We start from the raw sequence: 19,041 nt of genomic DNA, 5'->3' as shown, positions 1-19,041 counted from the left end.
GAGTGCAGTTTTCGTGTCAAAATCTGTTGCGTTTTTTAATCTTATTACATTCGAAATATTGACTCTGAAGTCCTGGAAATTCACAGACTATCAGAAAAACAGCTGCAGATTTCAAAAGTTGTATTCCTGAAAAATCGATTTTTTTCGCCCCCAGAAGCCGTCACCCCCCTTAAGGGAAGACGAGGGTCTTAAAACTAACTTTTTTATTTATATCTAGAATGTCATGAAATTTTGCACACAAATGCGTTTTCCTCTTCTGCTTCCAAAAATGTAATCATAGTTGAGCTCATGGTTTTAGGTCAAAAGTTATCTTACAAAGTCTAGCCAGTAATTAGGTAATTTCTTGCACAGTTTTAATGAACTTTCTCATAGAGTTTTAATTGCATGAATTGGCAGCCGGAGAGTTCCCATACCCGATGACTTTCTTAGTTTTTCTTTAAATGCATGTTACCCTGATATATTATGTTGAGAGTAAAAGGTCGCAGTATTTGACACTGCAACTCGTTAAGCTAATTGCAAATTGCTCTTTATGTGTGGCCTAGACAAAAAAGGTAAGAATGTCATTGGCTACCTTAATTCTCTCCGAAGAAAATGGTATCAAGGTTATTCTTGTGAGACAAAATGAACTTATTAAAATTCTGTGTAAGGCTGAGGAGACCGAGCAAAAATATGAAACTGAGAAAAATGCATTTGAAGTTTGATCATATGTTATAAGATGAATGGCCGGTAGCTGCACTGTGATATTTCCACCAAAAATGACATGTTCTTCCCATTTACAAAACTGTCTTCGGATTCTAAATATGTCAACTAAAACTGAAGGTATCACAGACAACCCAAGGTGAAGATGGCATATGCCATTAGGAATTCAGCAAAATTTGTGATCTTGAAAGCTAGCCAAGACAGTGGCAATACTTTATTGTGTCTTGCCAGTTATTGCATGAGGGCTGCAAAAGCTTAGTAACTAAACAGTTCTCGTCCATGATGACAGTGATTTGCATCTGTCTCGGGCTGTAGTCTGGAGTGGTTCATGTTGGTGATCCGGGGCTGTAGTCTGGAGACCTGTCTCTACTGTGCCCACTAGAGAGACTGTTTTTGTCTGCCTTATTGCTCAAAAAGGCTGCTGTTTTCTTCTTCAGCCTTCTTTGGTCCTTTTCAAGGCTGTGACGAAGGATGTTGCAGCCTGCAGTGTAGTTGAGGCTGTGGTGCCGACTTTGCACCCATGCCAGGCTTGATCATGCCTGCGTGCTCCGTGCGTGTGGCGATCTCCTCCACTGTGTAAAAATTTGGTCGTGTCGACAAATTGTGCTGGGACCAGGCCTGGATTCTGGCGCAAATTGATCAGGCGTTGGGGCGGGCGATGCTAGCCGAGGCTCCAAACAATCCTCATCCGGCACAGTCAAACACCGCACAGGCAACAAAGCAGGCGACGCTCGCTGTCAATCCTCATCCAGCACGGTCGAACGTAGGGCATACGATGAGGCAGGCGACGTTCGCTGTGGCTGCAAACAATCATCCGGCACGGTCGAACGTCCCGACGTCGAATCGCGCTTCGCGTTGGGTGGGCGAAGCTTTCTCCCGTACGTACTACGCGTCGTCTTCTTCAAACGTACATCTCCCGGCATCAGTTACTTTGTACTGACAAAGTATGTGACATAGGAAAAAGAAACCGCAAAAAAAGATCTTGAGAAACTTCACTAAGCGAGTGCTATGCAAAAAGAGACGTGGTCAAATGCGTGAAACGGGAACCACGACGGCACAGACAAAAAAAGAAAACAAAATGGTGCGCGGTCGCATCGCCCAATGGTAGGCCTCGGACGAGAGGCTCGCCTCGCGTGTGCACCCTCTAGCTAATTAGCAGCCAAGAAAAGACCTTCGGAAAACCGGCTACTGCGGTCGTTCTCATTGACCGACGCCATTTTGAAATGCAGCGAAATTCGCACAAAGAAACAAGCTTCAAAACGAGCCCAAGATGGCGCCAATCGGCCGGATGCTTCGCCTGCGGCACGCACGGGAAGTTCGAACAAATTTCGCCCGTTTTGGGGCATTTCGTGGCTCCCGTGATGTTTTGAAAGTTGATTTTGTCGTATTTTTCACACGAATTCAGCGTTGATATTTTGAGGGCAGGTGCTTGAAGGTACAAACATTTTGAAAATGCATTGTTCTTAAAACCGATTTTTTGGCCATATTTCGGCATTCTAAGATCCGCGTCCCCCCTTAAACGTTAACAAATGCAAATCGATGCCGTTTGCCTGTTAACGCTCCATGAATCAGCATCAATGCAGTATTGGCATATTTTCCATTGACCTCGTATTATGCTACAAATATCTTTGCATCCATCTAACGCCATCGCTATTATGGATAACTCGCGTTCAAAACATCTGCGCTGAACCCTCACTCACACTCCGATACTTGCGCCGTAACTTGAAGCCGCATCCCCTGACATAAAAAAATCTAGCATATATCAATTTCATTCGCCCAAAACTAGAATATGCGTCATCCATCTGGCACCAATCACAAGCGTATTTCGCCGCTGACCTTGAAGCCGTACAGAATTGCGCCATCCATTTTATAACATCTAGCTATTCATGGAAAATCAGTGTCACTGCGCTGAAACAGTCCTTGCCATTACATCACTCTAGTCAAGCCGAATCATAGTATCTCACCTCTGTCTTTTTATTTTTTATTATCACCCATGCACAAGACACGAAAGCTACAACCCCCACCATTTCGTCTAGCACTAAAGTCTTCATTTTTTCCGGACGCAAGAGCACTATGGAATGGCCTACCAAATCCCATCGCATCATGCACTAACTGCAAATCATTCCGGGAAAAACTCAACAACCATTTTTCACGAGGGCAAAAAGTTTCCACCATATTTACCTCGGCACTTTGAATAGCTGTTTGTTGTTACTTTTGTTTTTGATGTCATGCGTTTTTCTCTTGTATTGATTGAGTGTTGCATATATAAATTTTGTTCTTGTTTCGATCCTGTCCATTCCACTTAGCATTGTATACCCATCACAAGATCATTTAAGTGTTACATAATTTTTTCTAATTGTTTTCTTTTATCCAGTTATTCTTTCTCTGTTTTGATATGTTCTTGTCTCAAAAATCTTAGATTTCACTCCCCCCTTATGTAATGCTTTCGGGCCTTTAAGGGAAAAATAAATGAAATGAGACAGCAAAGTGTAATTCGACTACTATGCCAAAGGGTCTGCTTCATGTCACATATATTAAATAACTCACGCCATCGCACATTGAATGTATGAAATAGCGACTGCAAACAATGATAATACAAGGCTAAAATTTCCATCGCCAAGAGAGGTGCGGATATCTGAAAATTGCCTGAACTGTTGTCATGAAGATGGTAAATTTCAAATTAAATCGCATAAAGATTCGGTAAGCCAAGAGTCTTAACATCTATCCAGAGGGCTGTACTCTTTTCTTGTTAGTTAGAGAAAACGTGGTAGTTTGGTATTCAGCCTATCATACTTGATTCATTGAGTGCCACTAGTTGTTTCTTGGGAGTAGTGCTATCGTGTCCTTGTGTTTCACCTTGCCATTTTCTTTTGTTCAGAAATACACGTGAGCTTCTGTCTTTATATCTCTGCACTAAATGCATCATGCTTATGTGCTTTTTCATCTTCAGAAAACGCTTGCAGCTAACAAGGACTCGACTGAAGTGAACATTAAGGAATCAGCTGCTCCCTCCATGTCTCTGCTCTCGAAAGATTTCCAGTGGAGACCTAATCAAGGCAGTGATTCCGTCCGTGATGGCAGCCAAGGCTATTCTCATGGCTCTGAGCCAGGCCTTCATAGTGGGTGAGTGGCTAAATTTTACAGCAATGGCTTCTACACTGCTAGCCGAGCGACCCATACTCTTGGGGGTTTGGGCCAATGTGCAGGGGAATCTCCCAAGGTGGAGTAGATTTTTAATAAGGGAGTAATTACTCATTAGCATTTACCCAAATGCAGCCATACGGCCGTAAAGGAAAGCTGTACAGCTTTCACAGAAGCTTCACAGTTGAAGAAAAATTTTTCCTGATCCTGGGTTTAAACCTGACACGACCGCCTGTCTGGCCAGTCGCTGTACCAACTGCGCTAATCGGGATGGCTAGTAGATGGTAGGGCAAGATCGAATTGAACAACAACTCGAAGTGGGAACGCTGTTGGTCCAATAATTAGGGGAATAACCCAAGGTCGAGTTCATGTGAAGTCTAGGAGATCTGCTGGCTGTCCTGATTAGCACGCTTGGTAGAGTGATTGCCCTAGACAAGCAGTAATCCTATTTTCGAACTGTGAACCAGGACAGATTTTTCTTCAACTGCAAAGTTCGTGCAAAAGCTGTATAGCTCTCAGCTAATCAGTAATTACTTCCTTATTATAAATCTACTCCATCTTGAAGAATTCCCCTAAACATTGGACCTATATTATTCTCACTTTAATTTGTTGATCAATTCGCTCTCGCCTTGCCGTCTGTTTTGCATCCTGGTTAGCTCAATTGGCAGAGAGTTGCCCTGGACAGGTGGTGGTCGCAGGTTTGAAACTTCAACCAGGACAAATTTTTGTTCAAATGTGAAGTATTTGTGAAAGCTGTATAGCCTTCCGTTGTAGCTGTATGGCTGCACTTGGATGGCTGTTAATGAGTAATTACTTCCTTATTGCTCTCTGTGTATTCTGTTGGTCATCTGAATGCAAAGCAGCAGGGCTTCCAGGTGGTCATGCCACAAACCGTAGGGGAGACTAACAGAGGCTTGTTAGCTGACATCAGTCACTGCCGCGTACAGTTAGAAGGCAAGCAGAAAGTAAAAGGAAGATTAAATGCATTAAAGTGACAATGATGACTACAAGCCACTCTACCGAAGCCTTCCGTCAAATAGTGGAAGCATTCCACTGCATCTGTACCTCTGTGTAGAACGTTTTTTGATGCATAAGTTGCCGCTCACGTGAAATGCAAAAACCCTGTTCTCATTTCCTTCTGAATGTTAATCCACAATATCACTAGCATTTGCCAGCAATGCTAGTCTGTACAGTAGAACTCCGATTACAGTAAAATCTCGTTACTACGAACATCAGATTAACAAAATTTTCAGATTTACGAATTTTTGTTAAATCCCCGCCAAGATGCCTATACTTTCAATGTAAAAAACTTTCAGTACTACGAATTTCAAATTACCGAATATTTCAGAATAACGTATGTAATTTAATCTCGCATTCGTTGCAAGGCGCTTCGTTATTACGAAGTTCCGTCGAAGTTTTGTACCAAATCCCTGAAGTAGACGCCTGCCATCATCATCCGAAGCAGCAGCTATGCGGTGGGGAACTCGTTGCAACGGATACAGCCCCAGCGGTATCGCCATCACGCGAGTGTCGCGTTGAATGAATATAGGCTAGGCGGCGCAAGCTGCCGCCCGATACAAAGGGTAAGGCCATCATCATCCATCCAGCGTGTGGTCACATACTGCGCAGTAGTCTTAAGCCTATTCAGCGCAGTGTCACCACGTCGACAGCGAACGTTAGGATCTGCAAAGTTATCGGCGCTGTGATTGTGTTGTGCATTAGCTTTGCTGACAATGAGTTCTCCTGGCCCCCGCGTTAAAAAGAAGCGACGCCAGTTTTCGCTTAAAGATAAAGCGGACATTCTGTCGCAGCTGCTGGAAAAAAGCAAGCGGACTTGTGCAGGGAGCTTGACATTACACCGTCAACAATGGCAACGATGCTCAAAGATCGGGACAAGATCATAAAACTACATCGAGAGTCGCAGCTGGCTCCCTCAAGAAAACGTCTGCGGCTGGGCAACTACCGTGGACAGCGACTTATGTGGGCAGCGACTTTCGAATTATGTGGATAGCGACAGCGCGGCGGCTACATCCGCGGCGCTCACCACCGAAGACATCGTGAATCAAGTGCGTGAGCAAGAAGAATGTAGTAGCGACGAAGACGATGCCGACACTGGATCAGCGCACAAAGAGGAAGAGATTGTTTCCGGCTCGGATGTCCTAGTCTTTCTAGAGAAGACCCGATCATTCCTCGGGCGCTGCAAAGATGTCTCCGATGGCGTGCACAGGAAGGTCGAGGATGTGGAGGCGTTCGTCCTGCAGCGCTTGTCGTCTACTCACCAGAAGAAGATAACAGACTTCTTCAAGCAATAAATTGTAGCTAAACTGTGCCCAGCGTTATCGTTTATTATTTACTTACCAACACGTAAATCTGCTGCAAAGGTACGTAATTTTAGTTCTTGTGATGCATTACTGACATGAAAATAATGGTTTTTCAGTACTACGATATTTCAAAATAACGATTTAAATTCGGCGGTCCCGTGAAGTTCGTTGTAACGATATTCTACTGTATACGACCTTCAGGGGACTGCATGAAAGTTTCATGTAATCTGTGCACTGTATAATCAGAAAATTCTTATTGCGGGCACACTTGCTTCTTATTGCGACACACCCGCTGTTCTTCTAGCTGTCGAAATGTGTAATTTTTGTCTTCGTGTATGATAAAAGCATGTGTTGTTTTCATCCCACAAGAATTTGTACCGAGTCTTTGCATTCAGGAGGCATTTATGCATCAAGGAGGCACACATGAGCAGAGGACACATGCATGTTTAAACTAATATTCATACAGTGTGCCAGAAATGTGGCTGCTTTAAGGGGAGACGCGGCTCTTTAAAACCGAAAAATCGCGGAAAAAACTCGGTTTTCTGAAATATTTTTTTTCGGAATCTTCAGGTTCTGAAAAACCTGTTTCTGAAACATTGTGGTCCCCTGGTAAGTATTTACCAGGTTATAGGATTTTAAAGTCAGTACAACGACAGTTTTCGCTCATAAAAAGCCCTCAAGATCGGACAAATTCAAACTCGCGCCCCGTTGCAACGCCGCAACGGACCGCGGCCATTTTGGTATCAATTGAAAGCTGCGCTCTTCTGCTTTTCATTATTTGGCAGGAAACACTTCTCCGTCTGGCAACAATGACGCTACCCGGCGCAAAAAAATACAAAATAAGCGAGCGCCATTGGTGCTTTTGCATCAAGTGTGGCAAATCCGGCTTTCCGATTGGACGCCGGGAAGCGTCGTCTGCTGGACAAAGGAGCGTCGTTCGCCATTTTGAGCGGAGCACTGCCCTGCTGCCGTCTCTCCGTCGCGATGGCTGGAGGAAAACGTAAATTTCGGACGGCTCATGCCTTCGGCAAAAAGCGCAAACGGCTGCCGCGGACACGCGAGGAGCCATCAGACCCGGCAGCAGCAACGACGATCTCCACGAGCCAGTGCAATGCACCTGCGGAGGAAGCGGTAGCGTACGCGGCTCCGGCGCCCGTTGCGGTGTTGAAAACAGTGCGCGTCGATACACCATTTCTTTCCGAGAGCGAAAAAATGAAAATTGATCTTCACGCACAAGAAGAAGAGCGACGGCTTTCTTTGATGTACGCTACCCGCCGCAAGCAATCTCTTAGGTGAGACTTCGACGAGGCGCCGGAAAGTGGGACGGCGTTCACTGTTGTAAGCCTCGCAGCCGTGAATGAGCTGCTCAAATGCGTGCAGTGCAGAGTGTGCGATAGCCCTGTGACGCTGTCGAAGATGGGCCATGAGTACGGAATTGCAGTCAAGCTCGTTGTGAACTGTGATTCTTGCGGAGAACTCAAGGCGGAGTGGAGCTCGCCGAGAGCAGGTGGGAATGCGACGTGCAACTCGTTTGAAGTGAACGTGCTCGCGACTCGTGCCGTTATGAGCACAGGACACGGCCAAACCGTCCTCAACGACATTTTTTCGGCTGTCAACATTTCACTGCGTGGTTTGAACCAAAAAAACGTACCAAAAATACGTGAAGAGGAAGCTGAACCCTGCCTCCCTGAATGCTGCTGTGCATGTGATGGGCGAATGTGCGGATGCCGTTAAATCCTTGTGCGGTCTGCTAAACTTTGGAAACCCCAGCAATATTGCAGTCTCCTATGATGGAACATGGCTAACGAGAGGCCATTCCTCGCACATCTGTGTGGGAACAGTCATTGAACTGTTTACCGGGTATGTGCTCGATTTTGTAGTGCTCTCCAACTTTTGTTTAGGATGCCAACTGGGCCTGAAAGAAGGTGACCCTCACTATGAAGAATGGCTAGCTGGCCACCTGTGTCAAAAAAACAGCTCGAGCAAGCCCGCCAAATGGAAGTGGAGGCTGCGAAATTACTGTTTGGCCGATCACTGACCAAGCATGGACTACGGTACACAACCATGTTGTGCGACGGTGATAGTCATGCATTCAACGCCCTGGCGAAAATAACGAAGCGCCGACCAAAAGGTCGATGAGATTTCGTCGAACCTTAGATTTCATTCAACGCCCTGCATGAAGAAAAAATTTATGGCTTTGTGGAAATCGAGAAAGATTGCATTAACCATATCCATAAACGCATTGGTCTGCTCTGAGAAGTCTTGGTGGAAAGGGTAAGCTCACAGTTGAGCTTATCACAAAACTGTCCACCTGCTATGGACGGGCATTAAAAGCAAACCAGGGCAACATTGATGCAATGAAAAATGCTGTCCTCGCAACCTATCATCACATAACCTCCACGGACGCAAGGCCAAATCATTCGCTGTGCCCAAAAGGTGAAGAAAGCTGGTGCACTTACAACAAGGCCGTGGCAAAGAAGGAACCTCCACCTAAGCACCGATACAGCCTGCCAGACTATGTTGCAGAGGCACTGCTGCCTATATACATGCGCCTCTCTGACAAGAAATTGCTTGAACGATGCCAGAGAGGCAAAACGCAGAATTCAAACGAGTGCCTACACTTGGTGATGTGGTCACTCGTACCAAAACGCAGGCACGCCTCTCTTTATACTGTTGAGAGTGCGGTGGCAGAAGCTGTCACAAGGTTTAATGCTGGCAAAGAGCGTGTCAGTGAGGCCATCCTCAGGGAACTGCATGTCAACAGAAGCAGTGTGATGCTCCAAAGATGCGCCAAGAAGGGCCAGCGTCGGCTGGTAGCATCTGACAGGAAGCGTGCAGATGCTGAAAACTTCCGGCAGGCAATGAAAAGAAAACGAGGGAAAGAGATTGATGGCGATTATGTGCCTGGAGGCTTCTAACATAAGATCCATTGGACTACAAGTCTGAATTTACAGAAAATAAACTCTGGACTTGTTTTCAAACTTCTTTCTTTGTTTTCTCAAAACTGATTTTTTTACCACTGCACATACTGTTGCCCAAAATATCTCCAGATGGTGTGGTCAGATTTGTACAATTCTTGTTGCATTTTAAAGGTTGTGAATTACACTGTGCAATAAAATGAAAACAATGTAACGTTTTTCTTTCCAAATTTAATTAAAATGGGGAGACTATTTTTCAAAAATTAGCCATTTTTAATGGGTGTACTTCACAGGTCTGTAAGTTCTATTTCAGCAAACCAAAAATTATAATTATGGTTTGGGTGCACACTCTGGCTTTTGTAGAACACATAGACGTCAAATTTTAATAAATATTTTATGAGGAACATAACAAACTTGGGCAACATAATTAGTCATAAATTAATGAATATTTCAAAATCTACAAGAGATAGGTAAAAAGTAATTGCATATTTGTGAATAAAATGCACTCCAAATTTACCAGAGATGTAGCACAATGGAAAAGAAAAAAAAGCCGAGTGCACGATGCTCACGGAGCCCGCGTTCCTGTGCATGCCATAGCAGGTTTTCGCTACCGGATCACTCACCCATGCTGCAGTCGCGATCACGTGATATAAACAATGTAGTATGGCGGTTGAGGGACTGGCAGTTTAGCGCGCCGCCTGTTTTGCTGGCATGGTGGCGCAGTGCTAAAATTAAGTGGCCAGCGAAGCTGATCTGTTCCCGTCGCCCGAATGGAAGTTCATGAAAATGAAGGTACCCTAGCTACCGGGTGATGATGGATCTTTTTGGTGCCGTCAGCGCGAGCCACGTGGACAGCAGAGTGGAAATGTTGGAGGCCTTTAGTGACGCCGATATAATTGAGGCCTCATGCTCCCAGTAGACGTCGCAGGGCTCACGTGCGGTGTGAACAGCGGACAGTGATAAGTCCGACAGCGGCGATGAAACTATGCCACCGCGAAGCGCACATCAAGTAGCATTGGCGCTCGATGTTGCAGCATGACACTTCTCTATCAGTGCGAACTCTGACGTTGCGCAGAAGCTTTGGGCAAGCTGCAGATGATGCTGATGGATTCTTGGCAGAAGAAACGCAGGCAAATGCACTTCGTCGATTACTTTTAATTTTGACAACCCTTCCCAGTAAATAATTGTTTTGGAGCATAAATAGCGTCATACATTCCAGCACTAAAGCTCGCTGCTCAAGCGAATGCATTCCAGTACTTCTTTCTGGCGCATAACTGGCCAATCAATTTATTTCATTTGCCATTATCACTGCAATTTAATTCTCAGAATATGCCCACCACAAACGTATAGTGGCGCGTAGCTCGCGGTAACGAGTCTAGATGTGACTGCTTCAGGTTCTGCCCATGCCGCACGGGCACTATAACCGCTCATTCTAGCGCTCATTCGATAATTCGAACTTCGCTTAATTCGAATAATTTTCTGGCTCCCTTCAAGTTCAAATTAACGAGCTTTTACTGTATATGTACAGTAAAAATGAGGACATGCAATTGAGAAAAAGGACTATGACAGGCTACGCAGACAACAGCAGGGAAGAGGAAGTTATTACGAACATTAAGTATGCAAAACCGAGATGGCTAAGTGTATACAAAAACTGGGTGCAAAAGAATTGTTGCATGAATACAGAGCTGGAAAAAGCGAAATCCAGAAGGAAATACTGTATAACTCAAGAGCCCTTCTATTTGAGGCTAGATGAGGTTCCATTAGGGCCAGGCAGTATAGAAGGAAGTATTAACAGGGAGATATCTGTGTAGCATGCGAGAGCAGTATAGAAAATATTAAACTTGGTTCTGTTAGACTGAAAAGTAATACATCCAGATATTAAAGAAGACGTGATGTGCCTTCCAATAGCTTCTGGTTTTAGGGATAGCGAAAGCAGAATTAACACATCAATAGTAGAGACGAGCAACAGAAGACTGTAGTCGAACACAACTCTGGAATGAAATGGCAAATGCCTCTCAAATGTGGCCCTCGAGCCAGTTGCACCAACCGTTTGTCATGACGTTGCGGTTAATCCCCCAGTGTGACATTGCAGGAGGCTGGCAGGTGCTTCCATCGAATTGGATTTATTGCGACATCATGACAAGGAGTTGGTGCCATTGGCTGGAAAGCCTTTGAGTTTTGTTCAATTATAGAGTACTGGTGGCATAAAAACGGAAGGGAGAAATCAAAGTATATAGCCGCTGCGGTGGCTCAGTGGTTATGGTGCTCGGCTGCTGACCCGAAACACGCGTGTTCTATCCCAGCCATAGTGGTTGCATTTCAGTGGAGGTGAAATACTAGAGGTCCATGTACTGTGCGATGTGTGCGCACATTTGAGAACCCCAGGTAGTCAAAATTGTCTGGAGCCCTCCACTATGGTGTCCCCATAGCCTTGTGTCTTAGGATGTTTACTCTAAAAACCAAAAAATAAAACGAAGTATATAGCTTAGAACATGGAAAATAGGCTGGAATGAGGAAAAAAATAAGCAGAATAGGATTCGGAGTAAAAATAAATGGGAAAAATACAAAATAAATAACACAGCCACTTTAATAGGCAATGGGGCATGCACTCGCCACTGCCTCGAATCAGAGGGGAAGTCAATAGCATCTAATATCTATCTATATGTAGCATTTGGCAACTGAAGGCATGGGCTGCTGAAAGAGGCCATATACCGTAAAATTCCGAACAAGCGCCCCCTCTTCCCCCATGCAAGGCCCCCCCTCCTCCTCAACTTTACTGCCAATTTCACATTTCTGCGCTGTTCCAGGAAAGCGCCCCCTCCCTTGCCGGCCCCCTTGTCACGCACCACGCCTAAGCAACACTGGTCTGCCCCATCCAGTCCAAGAATCTAATCCAATCCAATCCTGCTTTTCAAGCCATTCGCTGGCTAGTTCGCACGTGCAATTTGTCTTCTTGTTTTGGCGTTGTGAAGTTCGCGATGCCGATGCATTCATACACAGTGGTGAAGAAAGTTGAGGTCGTACAATGGCATTGGAAGAAACGTGCACCAAACGTCTCAACATTTCAAGCTCGACTGCAAATGGATACGGGAATGGGACAGTAATTTCGAGAAGTTACCTGAGCAAAACTATGGGAGAGCAAAACTTCGAAGCAAGCAGGCGATTAACGGCGCCCCAGTTTTCAGTGAATGCGTGGACGATGCGCTCTTCGAGAGAAAGAACGGCAGGACATGCCGCTAGTACCGGCTTCTCTCTGAAGAGGCTGGCAGAATAGCAGAATAGAAAAGAATGTCAGAATAGAATTATGCAGTTGGGGAACTTCGTAGCTTCCAGCCATTACAAAAGTCGATGGAAGCAGCTGTTCGGAGTGTCAGTGCGCCGTTCTACAAATGAGAGCCACAATACGCCCGAAAAATTTTCAGAGGCAGCAAGTGCCTTTTGGTCTGCCACAAACTCCCTGCGATTGTGCAACGACTATACGTTGTACAACATCGCCAATATGGACCAGACGATGGCCCAAATAGACAACCCAGCCAACAGGACAAACAACGTGGTCGGCGAAAGCACCTGCGGATCGCAAACACTGGATGTGCCCGACGAGGCTTCACGGTTTGCCTAGCTGCACGCACCACCGGCCACAAGCTCCCGGCATTCGTTATTTTTAAGGAACAAACTTGGAAAATTCCAGCCAGGGTCTTCGCGAGCCTTCGCTTACCAAGTGAGAACGATTTTTTTTTTGTTTAGTGGGGCGAGGAATCGCACGATGTCGCTAAGCTTGCTCTATCAAAACACAGACTTTTTTTTCTTTCACTCGTAGCAAATGTTCGTCTCACCGCCACAAAAAAATTGCTGGATGACATCGGAATAGATGCAGGAGGGGCTGTCAAGAATCTGGGGCCCAAACGTTGATGATGTGCAGCGTTTACTGGTACTGGACCAGGCGCCCATCCATAAAGCACAAGCTGCCAAGATTGCTTTTGAGGAGCACAATACCGACATTCTCGATGTGCCTGCAGGGTGCACGAGCATCCTGCAGTCGGTTTACGTCTACTGGAGCAAGCCTTTCAAGTCTACCCTATGGCGTTTGTGGGAAGAATAAATGCGTGATGAAGAGAGGACACCCAAAGGAAACCTGAAAAAGCTGTCGCGCCAGCATGTTCTTGTTTTTGTTGCCGAGGTGTGGGCTGTTGTACCCGAGGAGACTGTGGCACGCTCCTTCAAGGGATGCGGCATAACTAACGCACTCGATGGCTCGGAGGACGGCGACCTACATGGCGGACTGGCAGATGTTGGAGCCGTGGCGCCTGAAGACTGGGGTAGGCTTCAAGCGGAATGCTGTAAACTTTTTTTTGCGACTGACTCGGAGGAGTCTTTTGATGGTTTTTAGAGTGATTGACATAGCAATCATGAATCTTTCTTTCAATAAAGTTCATGTTCCTAGAAGTAAACAAAAATTTAAATCCATGTGCACTGTGCTTTTTTTTTTGCGGGAAAATGTTGCCGCCATCTTTAATTTCGGCGCCGTTCTTGGATAGCCCCCCCCCCCCCCCCCCCCCTCCCTACTTTGCCTGTGATTTCGACTTGCTGGGGGGTGGGCTTGCTCGGAATTTCATGGTAGTTGGTTGTTTTTTTTCCTGCTTCATGCCTGTGATGTGCAGCAAACGCTGCTACATTTAGATGTTCGCTACAATAAAGTAATAAAGTATTTTTATGTGCATTTAGTGTCTTATATATGCTACTGTGTGAAAATTTTCTTTACAGCGAGCTACCTTCGCAGTTTACTTTTCTGTAATGACACAAGAGGAGAACAATAACTTAGCTTAAAGCTTTGGTTGGTTCGGGTATGTTTAGCCAGTAAATGAAAAATGTGCTGATCGCAGTGAAAAGCTGCGATATATACCAGGTGTCCCAGCTAAAGGTAACCAAGCTTTTAAAAAACACAATGTCCTTGCCACGCGAGACTAACTGAGGGTGTTTAGAGTCGCATGACCTAGTCTGCAGTAGTTAGTTCGTTCAAAGTTTACTAATTAGTTAAGCCTAATTAGCTAACTTAAAGTAAAGCTACGTAAATGTACCTTGATAGAAATAGCGCTGCTAGTGGTTTTTTGAAACGATCTACAACTTTCACATGGCACTGTTCCTCAATTCAATAATTAAAAAGCTTGGTAATTGGACAACTAATTAAGGCTGAAGAATGAAAAAAGTACTGCAGTCTAGGTCACGCGACTCTAAACAACCCTCAGTTGGTATTACTATATTTATATATAGCATTTAATACAGATCATCAATGTTTGAGGTTTTGAAGTTCATTGAAATTGTTTTTAGTCAACTGGGATTTTTTTTTTATTTTGCTTTGCTCATTGCTAAGTTTTGGTTAAAATTTTTTTTTACCGATTCAGTCGAAATAGTCTGTTGGGGTCTTTTGTATTAGAGGTGTTAGTGCCCGTTAGGGTCAATTTTTCCATTTTCTTGACTAATGTATTAGTGACCATGCAGGAATGAACCTGTGGAAAAAAAAAGTCTCTGAGATGAGAGCAGTAGTCATTTACATTTCTAAGCTTGCAAGTGTCAACAGATGTAACAGCAAAGCTGTTAAGAAAATCCTTGCACATGCCAAAGAAATTAAAAGTACTGCTTCCAAATGGACTGCAGGTTATGTGCGTCATTGAAGCAACAACCAGCACAGCTGCCTGGTCCTGGAGTGTCTCCAACTGCAGGGTTCATACCGAAACTGCCTATGGATCCTCATGGAGAACATATTGCCTTGTCTAAACAGTTGGAAGCTGGCGATAATTCAGCAGCTTCAGTGGAGCAGCTCCGTAGTGAACTAAACCAGCTACAAGTGGAGCTGGAAGCCAAGAAGTCTCAAATTAAGGTTTGTTTTTATTCGTTGAACTTGTTCTCAATTTTGGCAGTTGTTGACTAGCATTTTACTGGTTCAGTGTGAAATGGTTGGATAGGAGCTTGCAGAATCGGAGAAGATATGATCTTGTGCCCAGGTCTGGCAGAAATGTGTGCAGATTTCTGTGGGTTAAATTGTTAAGTGGACTAATAAACTGCACAGTATGCACGTTCAGAGCCATGCTGCTGTTAGGATCAGATGTGGTTGTGCGTTTGTTGCATGGGGGAATATAGAGGCTGTTTCTCATAACTTGAATCAATGATTCAAAAATTCGTTATACCAGAGCAGCATGCAACCAACGACATATTGTTTCCCACCATGTGGCACTCCTAAGAGTATTTTTTAAATTCTGATTAATTAGTTACATAGCTAAGATTATTTATGCAAAATTCTAAATATTCACTTTAGAGTCATGTGCGGTTCGTTAAATTGTAGAGGTGTTAAGAAAGAACTTATCCAGTTTTTGTAGTAACGTACCTCCTGCGTACTCCTTTTTTTTTCGACATTTAAAGAAAGCCTGGAAAATATAAGAACCACCACATGTCTGCGCTCATGCGCTACCATATTCCAGTGCTCCCAACTGTGTTTTGAACGAAAATCAGCAGAGTCTAAACCTTCTGCTGGTTTTGAGAAAAGGAAAGGCGCATAACTGCCTCAACTTGTAGGTGAATGCCACCACCTACTCGCATTGCGTTTGTGCCGTCCACTGAGCCAGTGGGGCTGTTACACTTGCTATCCGGAGGCTTCACACAGACGGACACCTCTAAAACCCAAGGAGTGTGCCTAGAAGTTATATAAAATGCTTCTACATAAGAAAGAGCACCCCCACAAGATTGCTTCCGCGCACCTTCATGCAAAGCAACGGGGAAGTGATCTTGCGGAGCACGCTTTTTGGGGGAGCGCTCTCTTGCCAGTGAGGAAAAGGTAGGCACCATAGTGCCTACACTATCACAGAAGTCTGACATGATCAGGTCTCGGCATGGCACGCGCATCACGTGCCGAGCACTGCCTCCCACAAAGGCGCGTATGCTCAGAGTGCACCCGCTCATTGACGTAGGGCTTAAAAACTCCGGGACCACATTTTCAACAAATGTGGCAACGAGCGTTATTTCAGCGCAGAGGTGGCCAAATATCGGCGCCGCGCACATTGCCTGCAGCACACACAAAAGGTGCGCAGTGTGCCTGCTGGGCACCTTCAAAGCGGTCGGAGCTGGATGGAATGCAGAAATCAGAAGAAAACATACAAATAACAGGCTCTGCAGGATAGAATGAGAAAAAAGGGCAGGGAAAGAAAAAAACTAGACAATGCCATTTTCAAGCAGGATAACATAAGCTTGTTTTGTGCTTTGTCTTCAGCATGAAGTGTCATGCATAGTGCAAAAAATGCTCTATTTGCAATTATCTTTTCTCTGAAAGGCAGTTTTATCGATCGTTCTCATGTAACATATTTGGACACGCCTAACATGCTCACAAAACTTTAAGGGAACTTCTGTTAAGATGAACTTATGATAAGACAAATTTTCTTATCCCTTCAAGTTAGTCTTAAAGTGAGTCTGCTGTATATACATACAAAATTTATTTTGGGACTAAGAAAAAAATTTAATAGTTACCTTAAATAGACGGATAACTTGGCTAGAACTTTTATCAAAATTGTTCGTAGGTTTCCGTTTCCTCTTTCCATGGAATATGCTGCTGTCAGTCAGCCCTATGTGTGTTCCATATTGCTTACTATTACAGTGTTGTGTTCGAAAATGCTTGAAACATTTTTAGTTATGGTAGACTTCCTTTGTCACACATTTCCATACTTCGTGGTTTCTGAGAAACAAGTCTTTAGGCTGCTGTATTATGAGCATGCATGGAAAATGGGTTCTATTTTCACAGAGCCATGGGCCCCATGCCCAAGCGACAGGCGCATTTTTAAAATCAAGTTTCTTATTTTCTGTAGCATGAATCACACTGAGACTTCGTGTGGAAGAAATTTAATATAAATTCAAAGCTAACAGTAATAACCTGAATGCGTTTTTAATTCAAAAGCTAAAATTTTTGCCATGCAGTGCCACTTGCTTATTGTTTTATGGGGTTTAACGTCCCAAAGCGATTCGGGCTATGAGGGACGTTGTGGTGAAGGGCTACGGAAATTTCGACCACCTGGGATTCTTTAACATGCACTGACATCGCACAGTACACGGGCCTCTAGAATTTCGCCTCCATCGAGATTTGACCGCCGCTGCCGGGATTGAACCCGCGTCTTTCGGGTCGGCAGCCGAGCGCCATAACCAATGAGCCATGGCGGCGTCTGTTCTAAAGTTAGTGCCTATTGGAGCCTATTTGTTAGTTTTGTGGCCAGAAATATATTTTTTCAATTGGTTTATGTTTTCAAGAGCGTATTTTTCAGTGTTGTATGTGCTAACTTTATCATTTTCAACATGAGAACTGTGCAGGTTTTTGTTTTCATGAGCTATTTCAGAATATAGTTGCTACTCTGAGTGTGTTGCCTGCTCCTTATTTTGATTTGAATCTTTGCCCTGTTTGTGAAAACGTTGCTAGGAAAGGCCGTGGCGTGCAAGCATGAGTTTGGCTGGCGGTTTTTGTGGACAAGAAATGACATCATTTTCGCGCCGTACAGAGTCATCTTCAGTGGTGCAGATTAAAGGGCAGGTGAAGTGGTTTTAGAATTCGAAGCGTTTAAAGAGGTGGAATGTGTTATACTGGCAGGTAAAGCATGCAAAGTATTTTTGTGCTATCATTTGAAATGGTGATGTAATCGCAGAATAAAGCCACATCGGCGTTCAGGCTTCTCTGCATTGCGCAGCGCCGCCAGAGGTCGCAACGATGACGTCACTCACGTAGGACGGCGCTGCATTTCTAGCTAAGAAACTGTTGTTTCAAGGAAGTGAACCGTCGCTGCTGAAGGTGAAGCCCACGAAGCATTGTTTGTCAGTGTTGAAAAACGTACGGCAGCTCATGGGCGAAGGCAGCAGACGTGTTAAGTTTCGGCAACAATGACATCATCAAGAGTTTCTCCTACTCAGTGAGGAGAAGCCTGACTATCATTGCTGTTTTAATCGGCGATTACGTCACTATTTTACCTATAAGCTTCATGGATTGGATTTCTTAAAGGACCTCAAATTCTTAAGAAAAACTATTTCACCTTCCCTTTAATAAGAACGCAATATACTGAAGGTCTGTGAATGGGGGATGCATGCTTCGTCTTTTTGAGCTACCCTGCTTTTATTTTGAACGATGGCCACTGAGAGCACTTGCCCCCAAGCTTGCTAATCTTTTAAGTACCACCAAAGCAAACAAATGGTTAAAACTGATTCATTTAAATACGAGATCTGTTTACCAAAAGCATGATAATCTACATTTACTGCTTGAAGCCTGTGAAATACCCTTCGACGTGCTGATGTTAACTGAGACATGGTACACTGACGAATGAGATCATTTTGTGCTGGGAGGGTACAGTCACTACTTTCTAAACCGGGAAAAACGTTGAGTAGGCGGCGCGTCCATTCAAACTAGTCTAGCAGGTTTAGAAATTGTGGTTGATTACTGCTCCATTACAACTGACTATGAAGTTCTGTGTATTAAGAAGGGCAAGTACATGTTTTCTGTCATTTAGAGCCCAGCAGAAGGAAATATTGCAGTGTTCCTGAATTTCTTTGACGCTTTACTCTCCTATGCAAATTGTAATGGCTTCTTACTCACAATAGGGGCTGATTTTAACATTGATATCTTCAAGAACACAGAGCCTGTTATAGACTTTTTACTTCCTTTACAATGCAATGGTTTTCAAAATGTAATTTTCACCCCATCTAGGGTAACCCGTTTAACATTGTCAACCTTAGATTTGTTTATTACAAATTCATTTTTGGCCGCCGTGGTGGCTCAGTGGTTACGGCACTTGGCTGCTGACCCGAAAGAAGCGGGTTCGATCCCGGCAGCGGCGGTCGAATTTAGATGGAGGCGAAATTCTAGAGGCCCGTGTGCTGTGCGATGTCAGTGCACGTTAAAGAACTCCAGGTGGTCGAAATTTCCGGAGCCCTTCACTACGGCGTCC

The 19,041-nt window shown here is 44.5% G+C and overlaps 1 protein-coding gene and 1 pseudogene across 1 annotated transcript in view; both read left to right on the top strand.

The window, feature by feature from the left end:
- LOC144114453 (serine/threonine-protein kinase 31-like) overlaps positions 1–19,041 on the top strand; it is a 152,922-nt gene that overhangs the window by 32,333 nt on the left and 101,548 nt on the right. Inside the window, exons 8-9 of the mRNA XM_077648197.1 lie at positions 3,650–3,822; positions 14,732–14,954. Coding sequence (XP_077504323.1) covers positions 3,650–3,822; positions 14,732–14,954 — 396 coding nt within the window. The remainder of the gene's footprint in view (positions 1–3,649; positions 3,823–14,731; positions 14,955–19,041) is intronic.
- Positions 7,146–9,146, top strand: LOC144116405 (uncharacterized; annotated as a pseudogene).

The sequence above is a fragment of the Amblyomma americanum genome, chromosome 1 (genome assembly GCF_052857255.1).
Source record: "Amblyomma americanum isolate KBUSLIRL-KWMA chromosome 1, ASM5285725v1, whole genome shotgun sequence".
Lineage (NCBI taxonomy): Eukaryota > Metazoa > Arthropoda > Arachnida > Ixodida > Ixodidae > Amblyomma > Amblyomma americanum.
This window is presented reverse-complemented; position numbering and strand designations above follow the sequence as displayed.